The 21,410-nt window shown below is 47.5% G+C and overlaps 1 protein-coding gene across 1 annotated transcript in view; it reads right to left on the reverse strand.

Annotated features, from left to right (window-relative positions):
* The window catches only part of CDS1 (CDP-diacylglycerol synthase 1), a 762,211-nt gene that overhangs the window by 187,807 nt on the left and 552,994 nt on the right, over positions 1–21,410 (reverse strand). The window contains exon 8 of the mRNA XM_078676295.1: positions 1,772–1,859. Within this exon, the coding sequence (XP_078532421.1) occupies positions 1,772–1,859 (88 nt within the window). The remainder of the gene's footprint in view (positions 1–1,771; positions 1,860–21,410) is intronic.

A 21,410-nucleotide genomic window follows, 5' to 3' on the forward strand; every position in this document is an offset into this window, starting at 1 on the left:
CTCTGGCCACCAGGAACTACTGGCTGCTTGGATCCAGGAGTTGGAACTCTGCATAATGCAGCCTTATGTTACATACATTGAAAATTCTAAGAATCCCTGTTAAAATAGAGTGCTGAAATTGAGACCTGTAGAAAAATTGGAGGAAGAGCTGTGCTAAGGAGCTAGAATCTATAGTTCACGGGGAAGTCAACATTAGGATGATGGTGGGAATCAGCAGAGTGGAAATATGCTCATTACCCCGAGATGCTGATATTGATAGAGAAATAAATTTGTATGTGAAGGTGAGGTGAGCCATATTCTGCCACTGTCAAACGTGCAGTCCTATACCTGGCTTAGCAGTTTTGATTCAGGTAAAACTTAGGAAAGAGGGAGGATCTAAAGACTAGAAGATGCAAGTTCCCCACTAGTCACACTTAAGGCAAACTAGCTTATGATTCATGCATACACTGAATATATTGCAAAATATGGACATGTACAGGCTATGCCCTCCCTTGCCACGTCAACCCCGTTATAACATACTCTGCAATCTCATATCCGATGAAAGTGTCCCAATACTTCTTAGCTATCTTATGCACAGTAACAAAAGCTTACAGTTTTAACTCAAATGAAGACGTTCAATAGTATACCTTCACATTTTGTAGATAAACAAAAACTATTCTTAGTTCACCAGTCATCTTGTTGCGAATATTTCTCTAGCTCATCTCACACAGTACGTAACAAGGATACGTTTGCCTCTGCTGACTCACTTTCATTATCCCTGTTGGAGTGCCATTTTTACATCTACCACTTGTGTTCCTCTACCATCAAATTCTGACTCCGTAAACAATTAAAAAAGGTTACAAAACGTCTTCATGTAGCCAAAATTAACACACACCCAAGAACATTTACTCAGCTGGTTCCTTAATCTCCTCTTGAATGATTAAGCAACCTGTGCGAAGAAAACAATTCTAGATAGTTTAGACTTTCACAACAATGGAGTAGGAGTTCAAAAAAGCTAAACCACTAAGGAAGACGGAAAATGAAATAGGTCAACATCATAAAACAATTTTTGCAAATAATCTGAGGTGACAGATCACCCAGATGGTATTGTTTATTTGCGCATGACAAACAATCTGACACAGGTATGGCATCTGGGAGCATCTTGGTCCATGGTGAGACTTTCAAATAATTTCCATTTCAGAGTCTGTACCAGTTTTGTGGAGGTAGTTGTATTCTCAGTAGGTGGGTATGTCCGTTTTAATGGCTCAGACGTTTTTTGGAGGCTATACCACATTGCATACATAGTTCTTTGATTGCCCAAAGTACAGCAAATGTATATGTGTGGACTGTGGTAGGCAGCAGCCAATAGCAGGTGCTGTTGAATGCACGAATAGCCAGTTAGTTACTTGGGCTATACTGGGTTTATGTTCAGAATTCTCTCAATGTATGGAGGTATGTGGTAAATGCTGCTGTGAGCACCTTGACACGTTGACACTCCACTATATGCCACATCTGTGCTATGTTTGTACATATTACTGTGTTATAACTTAAGTGTTCTGAGTGAAGCTGTATTTTTGCTAAATATTGCTGTGGCCCCTTAGCAGCCATTTAAAGCATATCTGGGATGGGTTCGGAGTGTGCGCATTTTTTTTAAAGTCCCAAGTGTATTGAGTGGATCTTTTCTCTTTGGGCTAAATGTCCCTATTTGAGTTTATCACTAAGATTTTGAAAGCTATAATTGATTAATTGCACACGAAACGCTGTCAAAATAAGTTTGTTACGGATACATTACCTTTATTAATGGTGTCCTTCCAAAAAAGAATCCAAAAAGGTAAGCCATTATATCATTGCATATAACTATTGAGACTGGTACAATAAACCTAGAAAAATTAATGAAACACATTAACATCTTAATATGTAACCAAATAACTTAATTATTTCCATCTAAACTGGTGATAGTTTAATGCACATGCACGTAAATTTTAAATCCATCACTGTCTTTTTCTGATTGATAAAGAAACAGTTATGCGCCTTTAATGAGTCAATGCTCATTCCATCCACGAGGCACCACGTTTTGAGAATGGCTATGAGCTGTGGACAACTTTCCCTGAATGTCCCCCACTTCACCTTTCAGATTCAGTAAAGCACAGAGTAATGTCTATTGCCAAGGCTAGACTGCAGTAGGTGTTGAAAACGAGAACAAACACATGTAAATAAAATACGAATGTTGTGACAGTTAACTCATTACATGTACTTACATTTCATCCGTATCTATATTTTATTTTATACACCGACATGCTTTTTTCAAAACATGTTTAACTATTCTTTAAGATAAAACAGACATCTTCGTTAAATTAGCAAAACAAATGAATAAATCAATAGGACATGACGGGAGGTGCAAATACACCATTACGGTCCTGGAATCAGAAAGCGGGAGCAATAACGTAATAGGAATAGCAGTACACGATTGTCACAAGAATCAGTCAGTCAGTCACACAGCTTTATTCGATCTTTTGTAGACAGACCATAAAAGCACATAAATACATATAGAAAATGTCAAATTAGTAGGAATAGCTATATACATTAGTTAAAATGAGTATTAAACAGATTTGCTGTGATCCAAATAAGACCTTTTATATATATATATATATATATATATATATATATATAAAAAAAGAAAACAATTCATAATTAAAATTACATTATACTACTAGGATCTGAGCCCCCTTTTTCCTCATCCTAAAACAGGCCCATAAAAATGGCACAACGCAGAAGCATACAAATGGGTCCAGTAAAGCTTTTAGAAAATACATGGCGACCCGACATTGACTGAATTTAAGGTGCCTCAGAATTGGGAGTATAAATATTTTCCTTTCCTCTGAATACGTTTTACAGAATAGTAAAATATGTAGATCTGACTGCACAGCATGGTTATTGCAAGGGCAGGGAGCGAGATCTGATAATCTGTATTTATTTTGTGGGTATCCCAAGAGTAACGGAATCATGTTCAGTCTGAAGCGCAATCAAATAAATCTGTGCTGCGCGTTATTAATACGAGTTAAGTAATGAAAACCTTCTCCTGATATTGGTGGGACCAGATCGTATGCAATGGAGGCTTGATGGGTCCGTTTTTTTTACCTACGGGCATGTTCTACTCTTTGAGAGTATAAGTCGATTAACCATTTCTTCTTGACCTCTTTGCAGGAATAAGGGTCCTGAAAAAGTTTTACCAGCCCAAGAGCTTTAAGTAGAGTTTCTACATAATTTAGCCATCCAATCCTCTTGTAGTGATCTAGATTACAGCATTCCCTTATAATGGTTTGGGTCAAGTCCACCGTATTTCTCGGCCATATTGATAGCCACAAGAGGACTGGAGCCAACCTTATGGTGTCCCTCAAGTAAGGAAGCCCCAATTCGAGATGTAAAATGTAAGTTGGGGCTGATTGGGGTAAAGACACACAATATTTAAAACAAGCATTTACAATGCAACGGTCTCGCCTTTGCCAAAGTTAGAGCTATTGGCATTGTAAATGACAACATTTTTATTTATGTGCTGGTTTTGAAAACAGATAAATAAATGACATTGTCATTTACAATGCCAATAGATTAATCTCTCGCAAATACGAGACCTATTGCATTTGCACCCACCAACACACCCACAGAGAGCCACACACACACACACACAGAGAGCCCCCCACACACACACACACACAGAGAGCCCCCCACACACACACAAACACACAGAGCCCCCCCACACACACAGAGCCCCCCCCACACACACACACAGCCCCCCCACACACACACAGAGCCCACACACACATAGCCCCCCCACACACACAGAGCCCCCCACACACACACACAGAGCCCCCCCCACACACACACAGAGCCCCCCCCACACACAGAGCCCCCCCCACACACACAGAGCCCCCCCCACACACACAGAGCCCCCCACACACACAGAGCCCCCCACACACACAGAGCCCCCCACACACACACAGAGCCCCACACACACACACACAGCCCCACACACACACACACAGCCCCCCCGCACACACACACAGCCCCCGCACACACACAGCCCCCCACACACAGAGCCCCCACACACAGAGCCCCCCACACACAGAGCCCCCCCACGCACAGAGCCCCCCACACGCACAGAGCCCCCCCACACACCCACAGAGCCCCCCCACACACGCACAGAGCCCCCCCACACACCCACAGAGCCCCCCCACACACCCACAGAGCCCCCCCACACACCCACAGAGCCCCCCCACACACCCACAGAGCCCCCCCACACACCCACAGAGCCCCCCCACACACCCACAGAGCCCCCCCACACACCCACAGAGCCCCCCCACACACCCACAGAGCGCCCCACACACACAGAGCGCCCCACACACACAGAGCGCCCCACACACCGAGTCCCACACACACACCGAGTCCCCCACACACACAGAGTCCCCCACACACACCGAGTCCCCCACACACACCGAGTCCCCCACACACACACAGCGCCACACACACACAGAGCGCCACACACACACACAGAGCGCCACACACACACACAGAGCGCCACACACACACAGAGCGCCACACACACACAGAGCGCCACACACACACAGAGCCACACACAGAGCCACACACACACAGAGCCACACACACACAGAGCCACACACACACAGAGCCACACACACACAGAGCCACACACACACACAGAGCCACACACACACAGAGCCACACACACACAGAGCCACACACACACAGAGCCACACACACAGAGCCACACACACACAGAGCCACACACACACAGAGCCACACACACACACAGAGACACACACACACACACACACAGAGACACACACACACACACACACAGAGACACACACACACACACACACAGAGACACACACACACAGAGACACACACACACACACACACAGAGCCACACACACACACAGAGCCACACACACACACAGAGCCACACACACACACAGAGCCACACACACACAGAGCCACACACACACAGAGCCACACACACACAGAGCCACACACACACAGAGCCACACACAGAGCCACACACACACAGAGCCACACACACACAGAGCCACACACACACAGAGCCACACACACCGAGTCCCCCACACACACCGAGTCCCCCACACACACCGAGTCCCCCACACACACCGAGTCCCCCACACACACCGAGTCCCCCACACACACCGAGTCCCCCACACACACACAGCGCCACACACACACAGAGCGCCACACACACACACAGAGCGCCACACACACACAGAGCGCCACACACACACAGAGCGCCACACACACACAGAGCCACACACACACAGAGCCACACACACAGAGCCACACACACACAGAGCCACACACACACAGAGCCACACACACACAGAGCCACACACACACAGAGCCACACACACACAGAGCCACACACACACAGAGCCACACACACAGAGCCACACACACAGAGCCACACACACAGAGCCACAGAGACACACACACACACACACACACACACAGAGACACACACAGAGCCACACACACACACAGAGCCACACACACACACAGAGCCACACACAGAGCCACACACACACACAGAGCCACACACACACACAGAGCCACACACACACAGAGCCACACACAGAGCCACACACACACAGAGCCACACACACACAGAGCCACACACACACAGAGCCACACACACACACACAGAGCCACACACACACAACGAGGAACAGGGGGGGCAGAAAAGTGGGCACAACGAGGCAACAGGGGGGTGGGGGGGCAGAAAAGCGAGCACAACGAGGAACAGGGGGGGTGGGGGGCAGAAAAGCGAGCACAGCGAGGAACAGGGGGGTGGGGGCAGAAAAGCGAGCACAACGAGGCAACAGGGGGGTGGAGGGGCAGAAAAGAGCACAACGAGGAACAGGGGGTGGGGCAGAAAAGCTAGCACAACGAGGCAACAGGGGGTGGGGGGGCAGAAAAGCGAGCACAACGAGGAACAGGGGGAGGGGGCAGAAAAGCGAGCACCACGAGGCAATAGGGGGTGGGGGGGGGGCAGAAAAGCGAGCACAACGAGGAACAGGGGGTGGGGGGGCCAATGGGAAGAGGAGAGAAAGAAAAGAGAAAGAACACCAAAAACACACCCCTGAATCCCGCCTTGAACTGAGTGACGCCCCTCTCCTCCAATGGCTGGCCTCTGTTTAGGAAGCCAGCCAATGGAGAAGAGGGGCGCGTTCAAGCCCCCTTACTGTAAACATAAAATCTCGGCTGCGCGACACTGCTGCGCAGTGTACGCTAGGCCGAGACCTAAAAACGAGTCTTCCATTTGCTGTAACAAAGCAGCATTAACCATCCCTCAGACACCTGCTCCGTATGTTACGGCTGACTTTATTTTAGCTAAGTAAATGTTTTTAATTGCGTCCAGTGGGCTTCCTCCCAACTTTTTTGCAAATCTCTTAACAGCATTGAGGCTCCTCTGCATATCCTGGCCTCTTGTTTTCACTAATTTAGCCCACGAGTGATCCTTATCGAAGAGCACACCGAGATATGAAAAGGAGTTAACCACCTTAATTTCCTTACCAGCCATCTGAAAATGGGTATGTTTCTCACCTCTAGTCTCTCCGCTATTATAAATGATTTGGATTCATTGACTTTTAGATCAAGGGAGGCCATGGAGATGGAATAAGCTTTAATTAACTTCTGTAAGGCCAGGCCCGATCTTCTCATCAGTACCACGTCATCAGCGTATGCAAAGATCGGGAGGGGGGTTTGATCGAATTTGGGAAAATCCAATGAGAGAACAGACAGGGAGGACCCAACTGCGTTCGTATAGACTGAAAAGAGAAACTGGGTGAGCACATACCCGTCTTACTCCCTTTTCGATTTTAAAATGACGAGTGCACTCCCCCTTCCTGCCATATCTTACGCAGGCAGTGGCATTGGCATATAGCTGGCGGATGAACCCAATGATCGGGAGGTCAATGCCCATACTTTCCATCATGGACCATAGCCTAGAATGTGAAACACAGTCAAAAGCTGATGCGAAGTCCACGAATGCCTTGTATAGGTTCCTCCTTTTAGCCTTCGAGTACTTCCCTATAGTTAGTGAAGGGTTGAGACACTGATCAACCATCCCCATACCTCTACGGAACCCAAATTGTGCCTTCATGATTATATTATGTGATTCAACCCAGTCCTCCAATCTGTCCAGTAGAACCCACCCTATTAATTTGGCGGTGGTATCGAGAAAAGATATAGGGTGGTAATTCTTTGGAGAGCCCCTGTCCCCTTTTTGTAAATCTGGACAATTAAGCCCTGGATCCATGATGGAGGAGGACCTACTACCTGAATGGTGTTAAAAATATTTGCGAGTAAGGGGACCCACATGTCATAATCTTATCGGAAAAGGTCCATTGGTGTCCCGCCCCGGGGGCCTTACCGGGAGTACAGGATTCTAACGCCTTTCGGACCCTCGAATACAGTAAAGATTATTACTTCTTGAGGTGAAGTTTCTGGGGAGCATACTGATGTAGGTGAAGGTCTTCATCTACATGCACGTCTAATACGGGGTCACTAATATCTTTAAAATAAGGAGCATTCACAACTTTCCAAAAATCTTTACTGCTGCCAGAGCTAGCAGCTTGCTCAAGGTCTTCCCACTACTGTGCTCTCAGATCATTCTCTCTCGCCCTCCTGCCTAATTTATATTCATTACGTAGTGAGCGGATCTTGAGATAATCTCTGGGGAGAGTTTTTAATGCATTTACTAGGGCTATTTTCGGATTGGTACAGGCTGAGTCAAACCACCCCTTTTTAGCTGTACTATTTGATTACTTCACTGGCGTGATTGCTATTTTTATTTTTGCTAAAAGGGCGATGAATCTAATGACCAAGTCTGCAGGCAATATCTTTTCTCCCAAGCATGCTATGCATTTTAATTTGCACCTTTTTCGGTATGATGTCTTTTCACATGCACTAACCACAAGAACCCAATGAAGACAAACGGCTACCCATCTTCGGAGGGTGCCTGAGGGTTCTTTTTCTCATTTGGTTAACTCCATTTCTTTTCTGTGACACAGCTAATTTGTTTGTATGCAGCACTGATGGGTGTTGGGGGCTGTTTTTACTGACTACTCCTCTGACAGAAGCTTCTTGTTATTTGTTGTTTGAAATACTCTCTAGTTGTTTACGATTGATTAACCCTAGGGGCGGGAGAGTATTTATAATAGCCCTTTCTCTCTGGTTGTTTACCCGTCTTTCTTCACCTACCTGCACTAGGATTTCGGGGACCAAATTAGATTTTTTTACCGCTGTCCATTTCAATTGGTAGACATTTTTCCTAGATAGGTTCACGTCCTCAACAACCTGGTTGTGTTCTTTAGGTTTTGGTAAGATATTTAAGTAAGTCAATAGCATGGCATGATCACTATGGGGTGAAAACCGGATGCTCTTAAGGGTCACTTTCCGAAGCAGATGTCCGGACACTAGAACAAAATCAATAGTGGACTCCTGAGTGCCCCTTCTGAAGGTTGTCCCTTGCCCTTTCTCATTCGTCACACCTAGCATAGACAGATTCCACTGAAATAACAAACTGTTCAGTCTCTCCATACCAATTATGTGAAAAATGCGAGAGGGGATTACCATGAGCATCTTCTGCTCCACATACCCGGGTCCCATTGAGCTTACAAGGGTGAATGTTAAAGTCCCCCGCCCATATAAGATTCACATTGCCCCCTTTTTTCCCTTTGTACAATTTCTTAATCTCCACCGCTAAAACATCTACCACAACCCTCGTGTTCCTCCCAAACTCATTATTATAAAAGTTAACAAGAGTGCAGATGATCTGTTTCCTGATGGCCAACTGTAAAATCTGAAAATGGGTGTGTGAGGGCCCAACTTGTTTAACTTGGAGTGGAATAGTATTTGAAATTAAAATAAGTAAACCCCCCTTTACCCTTCCAGAGGCTAAAGCAACAGCAGGAGAATGTAAGGTGCGAAAACCCCATAAAGAAGGGAGGGTCTATTGCCCAGGTTTCTGGAATAATACTATCTCCATGGATTGACACTCGTTTAGCCAATGCGTATTAACAATTTTGGAGGCTAAGCCTGCAACATTCCATGATACCATGTACGCCCTAGTACCCTTCGTTATTTTCATAAGGGGTGGTAGGGTCTGCCCATGTCCCGGTGTGCCTTGCACTAAAGTTGCAGGGGCCTCCTCAGAGGGTAATATAGTGGGTGAAGGTATCAGTGGACTACACTGTACTGGGGCTGCGATGGTGAGCCTGATGGTTAATTGGGGTGGTGACAGAGTTAGTCAGTCACAAGCCTCCAGATTTGACAAAGCAGCAAATCTATTAGGGAATCTAATCCCAGGGTTTGTAATGGGACCCACATTACGGGCAATAAATGGATTTGGATTTCTATCCATAAGAAATCTGCCGTTGGAAACATCCTGGCCAGTATAAAAGAACTCCAACGCTAAAGGTATTATCTGGGTGTCCCTCAAAGCGGGACTGTGAAGGTTAGCTAAAAGGGAAGCACTTGCATATGCATTATTAAAATTGATTACCACGCAGTTACCGCCAAAAGTTTTTCTTTGTCCCTCCCCACCCAACCTACTCTCCTGGCCTTAATTAATTTATGAGCCAGCTGCTTCCTCCCCCGTTTGGTCTCATTAACATTATACAATAAACAATGCAGGCATTTGTCCATTAATTGTCTGGTATGTTCACTCTGGTCTTCACGGAGGGCACATTTGCCAGAACCAGTGGGGCAGCGGCGGGTGGAAGATGGAGTTTGTCGCGGGAAATGTTATTTTAGATATTGTGCCTTTAGCAGTCCCCCCCCCCGCTCTGGTTCGCTTGGCAGGTGGAAATGGTGAAGAGGAATCCAATAAAGAGACAAGGAAGGAACAATCTGGACCCCTTCCTGAAACACACTCTGTAATCTGGTTTGGGGGGATGGAGGCCAATTTCATCTGGTGGAAGAGCCGTTGGGGTTAAAGATGCTGGCATCGGGGTCACTGGTGAAGTAACAGTCTCAGGGGCTGGGGCAGGCCCAATATTAAGGTGGTAGGGCCCAAGGAAAGACGTATTTCGGTCAGTTCTAGCTCAAGCGAAAGAACGCTTGCCGCTCTAACTAAGAAAGAGTCCAGCTTAGCTCCGACCCTCCCTCCAGTCTTCTTTTAGTCCCTTTTCTTTCAACATATTAACAAACAGGAAAAGTAAGAAATGGACGGTACCTTGGCCAAACGCAGGTGAAAGAGAGTGGGCCCAGCACAGCTTCCGACGGGCGTGGGCGGGCCCGCCCTTGGCTCGGGCACGGCCGCGCTCGTACCGTGCTGCGGGAGAGCTCCGAGGTTTATGTAGGCGCCTCTGGGCGCATAGAGTCAGCTGCACTGGCAAAGGAGCCTGGGACATGTAGTCCAGTCCCGCTCCCAGTAGTGTACCGGCGGCAGAGGCGGCAACGTCCTGACGAGCTTCCCCCGCTGCGGGAAAGCTCAGAGGTTTATGTAGGCACCTCCAGGCGCATAGTCAGCTGCACTGGCAAAGGGCCTGGGACGTGTAGTCCAGTCCCGCTCCCAGCAGAGTACCGGCGGCAGTGGCGGCAACGTCCTGACGATAATCAAACATCTCTCTCTTTTAGTTTGTTGGTCTCCATATAAGACTGTGCATGATCTTCAAACATCTAGCCCCTATACCAAAGGAGAAATCAAGGATACATACATGCTCCCTTAAGTGACATAGAATGGAGCTATGAAGGTTAAGTGAGTGAACTGCAAACCTACAGTCATATTATATTTACTATTATCCCTACCCACCTACGGCAGACCCAAGACCTACTCTCCTTCAGAAGACTACTCAAGACCTGGCTCTTCGAGCAGTAGCGGCACCCCCCCTCCTCCCCTAGCGCCTTGAGACCCTCACGGGTAAGTAGCACGCTTTACAAGTATTCTGATTGATTGATTGATTTTATGGCACAGCTCATTTTTTCCACTTTCAGTAATTAGCCTTTCTTCCTTTGTCTCTCCATTTCCACATGTTAATTTTAAAGAACCGAGGCATTTCATAACGTTAGAACATAATGTTCAAATGTGCAGGTAGGAATGTTTGATAGGGTGGCAATTGCCAGTGAGATGACAATTACCACCGATGAAATGGACCCGAGTGAAAAAGGCTGGCTATATTTTGAAACTAGTCTTAGGTGTCCCCTTTTCAAGTTTCGCCTGAGACAGTGTGCATGCGCTGTTGCTTGTGACAATCTATTGTGATTCTAAAAAAACTAAAAAACTGAAACTCTAAAAAGGACCTATTATCCCACCTATTACTTACCATTGTTTGGTTTCTTCCTCACTCATTTCCTTGCTCCTCATTGGCCAATGCATGCAGGAATGACGTCCTCATTGTGTGTTCGTCCTTTCAAGGAGCATGAACAGATTAATGTCTTTACTGGTGTTTGAGTTTCGCAGCTAAATCTAACAAAACTAGCATTACTCACTACGGCAGTGATCAGGGGCACATCTCTGAGGAGGCTCCAGCAATCTATTGGCCAGCCTTCACATACCCATCGGCTGATCAAATCTATAGCACCCCCACAAGCTGACTCACCTAACAGGAACCTCCTCCTTCTTGGTAAAAAGGAAATGATCACAGGGGCTGCAAATGCGGTCCTAATGGGTCTGTTGGAAAGGACTGCGGGAGAAGGGCCTATGTGAGCTAATGATGGTATCTGCTCTGCCACTGGCACCTCCGAACCTTCACTTAACATAAAACATGAGCCAGGTCTGGTGGCTTATTGGAATAATGGGTCCACTATGGGGGCCCTGCGTTTGACCTCATGGTCATAGGTTCAAATCCCTGTGGGTCTACTCAATCTGCCATTCTTCTGAGGTCGATAAAAGGAGTACCACTGAGTTGGGTAACAATAAACATCTGTTATTTAGAGCCAAGATATCCTTCTGGTGAACGTACGCTGTACAAATACATGATATGTTTATGTTATGTCACTCATGGATATATTCCAACTTATCCAGAGACAGAGATGAGACCAAAGCTCACTATATGGAGACCTGAAACAAAAATGCAGGAAGCTGCGAGCCGAACACCACAAGACCTTGAGTCTATTTCTGAAGTTTTAAAAGAGCTGGAACAGAAGACTGGCGATAACAAAAAGTCGGATGTCTACATACAAGAGAATGTTGAGGGGCAAGGGTTAACTGTGAGTGAACTACGTCTTAACTCGAGGCCTCCGAGTTGGGATACCAGGTCCAGCGAGTCTGTATTCAACCTGATGGCTCTGGGTAAGACGTTGCAATCATGCTGTAATTTGAGGGCATCCAGAACAGTAAACCAATAGACGGCTGGTCCTATTTGGACTTGGATTATAAATAGCTAACCCAAACTGCAATGTGCCTGAACAACTTTTCCTTCTCTCCCAGTAAGGCGGAGGGTGGGAGAAAGTCTGTGTCAACCCCTAAAAACACTTTGGTAAATATGGTGCCAAGCTGTGCATTTCCAACAGCCTGTGACTCGGAGCGAATCATTCACTCCTCCCGTGCCTAAAAGGAAAAACAAATGTGTCTTTGTGCAATTTAACTGATGCTCATGTAAAGCGCTCCAATTCCCTTCGGCCGAGTTTACGCCATACAGAACTGAAAACAAGCATTTGCAATGCAATAGGTCTTGCATTTGCGAGAGTTATAGCTATTGGGGTTGCTTTCATACTGGCCAAGCGTGAAATCACATGACGCTGGAAGACACGGGGGGGGGGGGGGCAATTAGCAGGGTGGAAAAAGGAACTGGAAACCTGAGCGGGAAGTGAGAGGAGGTTACTACTTAGGAATGCACGGAGTGGATAGGCAAAATTGAATGAGCTACAGCATGGGAAGCATTAGTAGATGGTATGAGAAATGCGGAGCCAGAATCAATCCATACAGGGGAGCCCAATACGCCAAGACCCTGACGAGGATATAGAGTGGGCACACCTCGTTGGGTAAAAATAAAAAAATATGAGGTCTGCGGTAGAGATACTAGGGAACGAATACAACGAGAGGGATAGGGGCTATGAACCAACCAGAGATGTGTGACTTCATATAACTGAATACGAACTGTGACCTGCAGTAGGGGAACAGGAGGGTGGAGTTTTTGAGGGGAATGTTCATGAAAGAGATCAATACGCTGATGGCATAAATATTAACATATTCAAAAAGGGGCGTGGCTACGACGCGCTGCAGGATGGCCGCCTTCTGAAGGGGTTCTGCAGGCCAGGCTTCCTAATCCTCACAAATCACCGTTCAAACACGGACCCTGCTGCTGGAAATCACGCTGCCATGAGTGGAGATCGGCATGAGTGTCTGATTGTGATTAAAGCCGTGCCGCTTCAACGAAACTGCCAAAAAACTGCTGGGAGAGTCGAGGCCAGACCCGCGGCTGAAAATGGCTGCTGCACTCCATAAGGCCCCGTAGTGGCTCCGACCCCACCGGGTGTCCTACGCGGCGCTGCAGCTCTCACCTGTACTGGGGAGCATTGTGGGCGGCTGACGGAAGGCGAAGGCTGTGTCCCAAGTCCAGGCTGTAGATGGCCCGCGTATTCCATGGAGAGCGCAGGCGGAAGACGGATTCACACGGTCTTGCGGTGCTCGAGACCACGGCTGGTGTGATCGGCAGCGAGCCAGAGTAGCCTCCTGGGGTGACTTCCAACGACAGACTGAGGCGGCAAATAGAGGTCGTCGGCACAGGAGATGAGCTAGAGGGGAAGCGGAGAAGCACTACAGTGAGTGAGTGAGACCGGGGCAGCTGCTGTGCGAGGTAGGGTGGGGCCGAGGTGGGCCTCTGCCATCTGGTTCTCCCCCTTGCGTAGAACTACGGGGTGGGAGGTCCGACTGTGGGGGGACTCATCAGGCCTCGCTCTCCTGCTCGGCGATTCGCACAGAGCCCCCCCGCCCCATCTACCCTACGGCTGTGGAAATATACCCTCGCCCCAACGTTTCACTTTTAATCCTGCCTCATATACGCAGTGAGCGCTGCGCTGCACCTAATCTTCAGTATACTGAATCCCAGGGGAGTGACAGGATTGCATCCTCCTAGACCTCAGTGCCGCCTTTGATACGGTAAGTCACTGTATCCTTTTAGCCAGCCTAAACGAAATCGGAGTCTCGGGAAAAGACCTTTCTTGGCTTGAATCCTTTCTTTGCGAGAGGTATTTTAAAGTATTTGAAGGGGATTGCCACTCCTCGCCGTTACCCTTGCAGTGTGGGGTTACACAGGGCTCCTCCCTTAGCCCCACACTTTTTAATGTGTACATGTCCCCCTAAGCCGAGATAGTGGCCCCCTACGGAATTGAATTAATCAGCTATGCTGATGACACTCAGCTCGTGGTCTCTCTGAATCAGGCTGTTCTGTCCAACACGAGTCTGAGCGACTGTCTTGAGGAGGTATCAAAGTGGATGGGCCAGTCTCAGCTCAAACTTAATAACCAGAAGACTGAACTGATGTTATTGGGCAGGAAGGCATCATTCAACTCCCCCACGCTATGGCCTCCCTCTATGGGTGCTGGTCCGACCCCAAAAAGCGTGACCAAGAGCTTAGGATTCTGGTTAGATGATGATCTGTCATTCAAAGTGCAAGCCAGAAAAACTGCGGCCACCTGCTTTGGCTTGCTAAAATCCTTACGTAAAATCCTCCCTCAACTGCCTGATAGAGCCAAAAAAATATCCTGGTCCAAGCTATGATTTTATCGAGGCTTGACTATGGTAATGCGCTCTACCTGGGAGCCCCGGTTTCTGTGATCCAGAAACTACAGGTGGTCCAGAATTCAGCAGCTAGATTGCTGACGAGCACTAACCATCGCTCCACAGCCAAGCCAGCGCTAAGATCACTCCACTGGCTACCGATAGAAGAACGGGTATATTTCAAAGCCCTCTGTATTGCCCACAAAAATCTGCAAGGCAAAGGCCCCCCTATCCTTAGCAATCTGCTCAAACCATACAGAACCACCAGAAACCTTCGCTCTAACGATCTTAACCTGGCACAAGTCAACAGAATCAACAAGGCTCATACTGGTGGCCGCCTCTTTTCCTATAACACTTCAAAGTTATGGAACTCTCTGCCCCCCCCCACTCCGTCAGGAGCCCAATCATCTTTCATTTCGTAAAAAAATAAAAACCTGGCTTTTCCCTGGAATCTAACGAATAATTGATCCCTGCTCATCTCAGACCCTCTCTGTCGCAGCTTTAAGCGCTGGGATGCCTCCGGGTAGCCATGCGCTATAAAAGAGTCATTTTCATTTCATTTTCACTGTGACGCTGGAGAACGCGTGGTGTGCAGCAGCGGACACACTGTCTCTCTGGGACCTTTATTGCAGAAACCTCTGTGCTCAACGCAATATCTGCTGCCCAGTGGGAGGCTGACTCTGGATGCATTTTGCCAATTTGACTGATCCCGCTGTAGAGCTGAGCCTTTAACCTTACTGCAACCCAACGTATCTCTGCCTACGGTTCAGAGGTTATCAGGAAGCCCCCTGCCATCCTATCTGGCTGCTGAGGGAACTCTATCTTTAGCTCACCTGCTCCACAAAGCTCCATACTGATCTGCTCGAACCTGAGTGCACAAGCAGGGTTGCACCATCGCTGAGCCGCAAATAACTTGGGAGCTGGAGATAAATGGGTCACCGTTCCCCCTGCTGGGTTGTTGACAGCACTCTGCGCTGGCGCTCATAGTCTGGTGTGAACTGCAAATGCACCTGACTCTTTTGTCAGCTAAGTCACCAAGCTTGTTACCCTGGGCAAGACAGACCCTAAGCAGCCCAAAATCCCATTTGAGAGCAAATGCCAAACACGTACCACAGAGGTGAATACAGAACCGGACCCCGCCCAAGGCCCTAGGGAGATGGCCAGCCTGGATACTGTTAAAAAACAGGTAGATACACATGAAACTCGCCTGTACGTCCTGGAAAACAGACTGTCGGACACTCAAGATTCTCAAAATCCAGAGCGCAAAACTTTAACATGGAGAAAGTCTTTGCTGTAATTAAGGCAAAGAATAAAGATTTAGAGGCGCGCTCCAGACAGAACAACCTAAGAATTCTTGGCCTTCCAGAATCCACTGCGATTCGAAAAATGGAACCATTAATTGAAAATCTGCTGCGTGAACTATTCGGCCCGGCGCTCTCCCAGGTGATGATTGTAGTGCACGCTCACCGGTCACTTGGTCCCTAGCTGCTGCCGGGTGCTCTGTCATGTTCAATTATTGCACATCTCTTAAATTATTGAGACAGAGATGCGGTCCTCAGGGAAGCCAGAGCAAAAAGCCCCATTGCGCATCAGGGGAGCCAACTGTCCTTCTTCCCGGATTACACTCCTGCCGTACAAGCTGTGCGCAGAGAATTCACCCAGCAAAGAACTTTCTACAGAGGGCCTCTATCCCGTATGCCATGTTATATCCGGCGAAGCTTTAAATCACACATGATGGCCAAGCCCACTTCTTTACGGACGCCAAGTCGGCTTTAAAGTAAACTAAACACATCTGCCCGTGGAAATCCCCTCCCCGCACTTCGCAAAACTCCGCTCCTGAAGTGAACCAGAGTGATAATGACTGATTTATGCTGACTCCTCTGCCCACTGATGTTCTCCAGTTCTACGCATTTAACGGTTTGCAATATTAAGGTTCTATAATGGCTATTATATTGTCCCTGTTACTGTTCCACTAATGTGCTAGCTCTACTAATGGTCAACTTACAACCACAGCTAGACCCATAGTCCACTTTGTCTCTTAACTTTCACAGGGCAGGTTCCATTTCTCACGCAAAAGCCTGGCCACCCTGCCTGATGGCAGGTTAAAAGCTGTTGTCCCAATCCCCCACAGGGAGATCTCCCATATCTCTTAGTTCTCATTTGGGTGTTGGGGTAATTCAAGGGAGGGCAGACGGTTTCAAGTCTCGACCTGATTGGGAGGTTGTAGTGGGAGGGAGGTGGGGAAAGTGGTTTAACGCATTCACAGACACAGGATCACAGCTTACACTGCGCCTGCATAGGTGGTATAACACCTTTGATTCTGTCACTGCAGGGACACCTTCACTTTTATGTAAGGCACTTACGGCAACACAGATATCTCGTACCTTCGACATCGACACAGCACAGTGCCTCCTGCCTAAGCCTGAATCACGTCACTCCTTCTCCACTGCTCCACCATGACTGAAACCAAGTTCCTCACATGGAACGTGAGAGGGTTCAATGACTATCGCAAGGCAAGGTTAATACATGCCTATTTGCACAGGCACCATATTGATATACGCTTCCTCCAAGAAACCCACTTGTAACATCCTACCGACCCAAAAAAAAACTGACACATGGATATTGGGGGGGGGGGGGAAGACACATTTGGCTCCATATTCCAGCTACGCCAGGGGGGTCTTATATTAATTAGTAGAGGACTCGGCAGGTCCACCATGTACACGCACATAGACCCGGACGGGCGATACACTATTGTAACAGGTACCCTCATGACGACACAGGTCACCTTAGTAGCCATCTACGGGCCAAACGTAGATAACCCACAGTTTTTCCTTGAAGTAGGGGCCAAGATTATGGCTGTGGGAGGTGATACGGTCATCTGGGGTGGCGACTTTAATGCCATTCTGGAGAACGACTGGGATAAGGTAGGCACCCCTCGAAATCCGCACCAAAAAACAACACTACAGTTAAATAAAATCATACTTTAACATGGACTCATTGATATATGGGGCAGTAGGCACCTCGACACCAGGGAAGGCACATGCTTCTCTTACTATCACAGCGCCTAGTCCAGATTGGACTATTGGCTTATCACGTGTGATGTCGTGGCCTGGACCGTTGACGTGCTACAGCTACTGCGCATACTCTCCGTCCATGCACCGGTTGTGGTTCAATAGAGGGTTCCACATACTGCACCACGTGCATTGTTGGCGACTCCCCCCACATGCTCTTTTAGATGCAGCATTTAAAGAGTACATTTTTTCTCTACTAATGAAGGATCGGTAGGCTCTCCCATGTTGATAGGCCAGGTAAAACCGACCTGGTTTACGACTCCTCCCCCGTTAGAGGACAAGCGGCCACACATGAATGCCTGACCAAATTGTACTCTTGTCTATACACGGCCACGCAACGGGCACCCAACCCGGACTTAGGCGAATACCTAGACTCAATAGAATTGCTCTGGCTAAGCTCCGCGCACAGGGAATACCTACACAAACCTTTTACAGTCGACGATATCACACAGGAGAATAGGGGTCTCCCAAGTGGGAAAGCCCCGGGATTAGATGGGCTAGCTACATTATTCTATAAAACGTATGTGGAAATACTTGCGCCCCGCCTCCTTGATGTCAATCAGGAGTCGCTGGAACTTGAGGAGTTGCCGCCGACCATGAGAAAGGCGGCAATCATCTCTCTACTGAAACCAGAGGAGAGGAACCTTTGTGACTCCTACAGACCCCTTTCGCTGATTAATGTGGATGCCAAAATTTTGGCTAAATTGATCGCTTACAGACTACAGCCGCTAATGCCTCTCATTGCTAGGCCAGATCAATCTGGCGTTATTCCAGGCCGGTCGACTGCCCACAACTTGCACACATTCTTTTCTACAATCCACCAAATTGATCCCCAACTCCCGGCCATTGCAGCATTTTTGGACGCTACCAAAGCGTTTGATTCTTCAGAATGGCCCCTCTTGTTTACAATATTGCCCAGATTAGGCTTCAATGCTAACTTTGTCAAATGAATTAGCTTACTATATCCCGAACCCACAGCCCGACTCAGAGTGAACGGTTTAATTTCTGATCCCTTTCCAATTACCCGTGGAACTAGGCAAGGATGCCCCCTATCATCACTTCGTTTTGGGGTGGCAATGGAGCCACTGGCTGTCAGAATTCATCAGCATCACTCTGCCAGAGGTCTAATATTTATGGATAGAAACCTAATCATCTCAATGTATGCGGACGACATTACACTATATTTTAGGAAACCAGACGAAAACTTAAATCTTTTGTTTCGGCGGTATATCTGCCATAAAAATCAATTGGTCGAAGTCCTCAATCCTGTCCCTTACAGATGCCCCGCTGGACACCACAATGGAATTCCCGCTGACATGGGCGGATGATGCCATGAAATATCTTGGCGTCTGGCTCAGCAAAGACCTAAAATAAATCTGGCACTTACATTTTGGTAGACTGCTAGATTCGTTTGAAGACAGGGCTAAGGTCTGGGCCGTTCTGCCTCTTACGCTGGCGGGTAGAATTGCCATACTTAAAATGACTGTTCTCCCCAAATTACTATATCTCTTCGTGAATATACCAATAGCCCTGACCCAGGCCTTTTTTATATCTCTGTGATCTATCACGATAACTATGGTCTGGGCCGGAGGCAAACCCAGGGTAAGCTGGGACATGGTAACGCGTCCACTATCAAAGGGGGGACTGGGGGTGCCCAACCTTGAACTTTATGCGCTAAGCGCGCAAGCACAAGTTCTTCATTATTGGATACATCCTACCCCATTTCAACCTCATTCAACCTTCTTTGTGAAAAATACTAGTCCTGATGGTCTCATAGATGTGAACAAGGAAGACCGAAACGTCGACAAATACATCATCTCCACAGCATTTGTGCATTGAAAGAAACCTTTTTACATTTCTGAATTGGGTCTTCTTTAACCATGATTGGAGTTGATGACATGTTGTGAATTGATGTGTCAATGTACATGTACAGCTATTCATGACCTTTAATTGTATGATTAATTAAAGTTTATCCCCATGATTCAGATCTTTTGATTCTTTCAAATATAATTTTTTCATGATATAACTGATTTGCTGTGTGCTCTTTTCAATTCTCCTCGCCTTATGATTTATTGAATGTACTTTTTGAACTACATTTTGAATGTACTAATCATCCTATGATACAAAAGGGTCTAATTAAGTAATGACCGCATGACTGACATAAACAAAATTAAGTGTACTTAGTGAACAAATAAAATCCCTTGTAGCTCTCTCTTTACCTTAAACATTCTAATTAAAACCTTTTTAGAGGACAGGGGGGCTTGGATCATTGAACAAAGTTACAATTTTTAAAAGAGTTTTTATTTGAAATATATGCAAAGTAATGGTCGGACCTCCAGTGGAAAATCTGCTGATGTCCGTTCACTTTGAATGAGGTGGTTCTCTATACACACAGACATCTCTGCTTTCTGAAGCGAACACTCAGCCCCTCCCACATAGTTCCTCACCGCCTCTCCCTGAAGAAGCAGACATTTTGCTTGCAGTGAATAACAGAAAGTGGTACTGGGCCTCTAACAGTCGCGGCTCGCAATACTCGCAGGTGGGGGTTACCGGGGGAGGGGGTTACCGCGGGGGTTACCGTGGGACTTACCGCGGAACTTACATGGGGGAAGGGGGTGTGTGTGTGTATGTGTTTAAAATAAAAATAAAGAAAACTAACCTGACCGGGTACCGCGCTGCCTTTGCTCCTGGGCCCGGTGTCCCGTGTTTTCCTGCTCATCAACAGAAACAGGAAAAGGCATGCTCCATCCCCCTCCTTTAAGCCAATCACAACGCTGCAATGGCAGCGTTGTGATTGGTGCGGATTCCCGGAAAGCGCACAGCCGGGCACCTGTAGGGAGGCCATTTTCTCTATGTAGGCTGCAGGCAGCCTACATCGAGACAATGTAGAGTGCGCGCATGACTGCTTTGGTCGGCCGCAGGGCAGACCAAACAGTCAGGGTACTCAGAGTGGTGCAAGCCACTCCTCCCGAAAGGCCCACCCGCCTGCCCCCAACCAGGCAAAGCCTCCCGCCCGCCCCCAACAAGGCATACCCGTGACACATACAATGGTATTTAAAATACCATTTTATGTTTGTGCTTCTAGCACTTCCAAAAAGGGGTGGGGCGGTGCTCGGCCACTCTAATGGAGGAGTCGCCCCTGGCCTGCAACGCAGCTTATTTTTTGAGACAGTCTCACTAGAGGGCCGAAGGGTCTCTTATGTCTGCCCTGGAGCAGGTACCTGAGAGACATGATTTACAGGGCTCTCTTTCTCGATCCACCTCATGGCCCAGCTCAGGCTTCAGTCTCACAGATAAATCACACAGATAAACATCTCTGGTCTGATGTGGACGGGATCTTCGTTCACTAGCAGTGTAAAATCCAGGGGGCCAGCGGTCACGTTCCGACAGCACCATATAAAAGGAAGGCCAGCACTAAAGTAAAGCCCATGGCATAGTAACATTTAAAATATGCACTGCACATAGTATGAAGTAGGCTTGCATGCTGGTGCTTTAATTATAAGGTAAACTGTAGTTACGTTAATAGCCTGAAGTATAAAAGAATGCTGCGACCAGAAGTATGTGTACATGCCTCTGCAGCAGGCGCTCAACCTACCTAGGAACCATAC

This window comes from Lissotriton helveticus, chromosome 2_1 (genome assembly GCF_964261635.1).
Source record: "Lissotriton helveticus chromosome 2_1, aLisHel1.1, whole genome shotgun sequence".
NCBI lineage: Eukaryota > Metazoa > Chordata > Amphibia > Caudata > Salamandridae > Lissotriton > Lissotriton helveticus.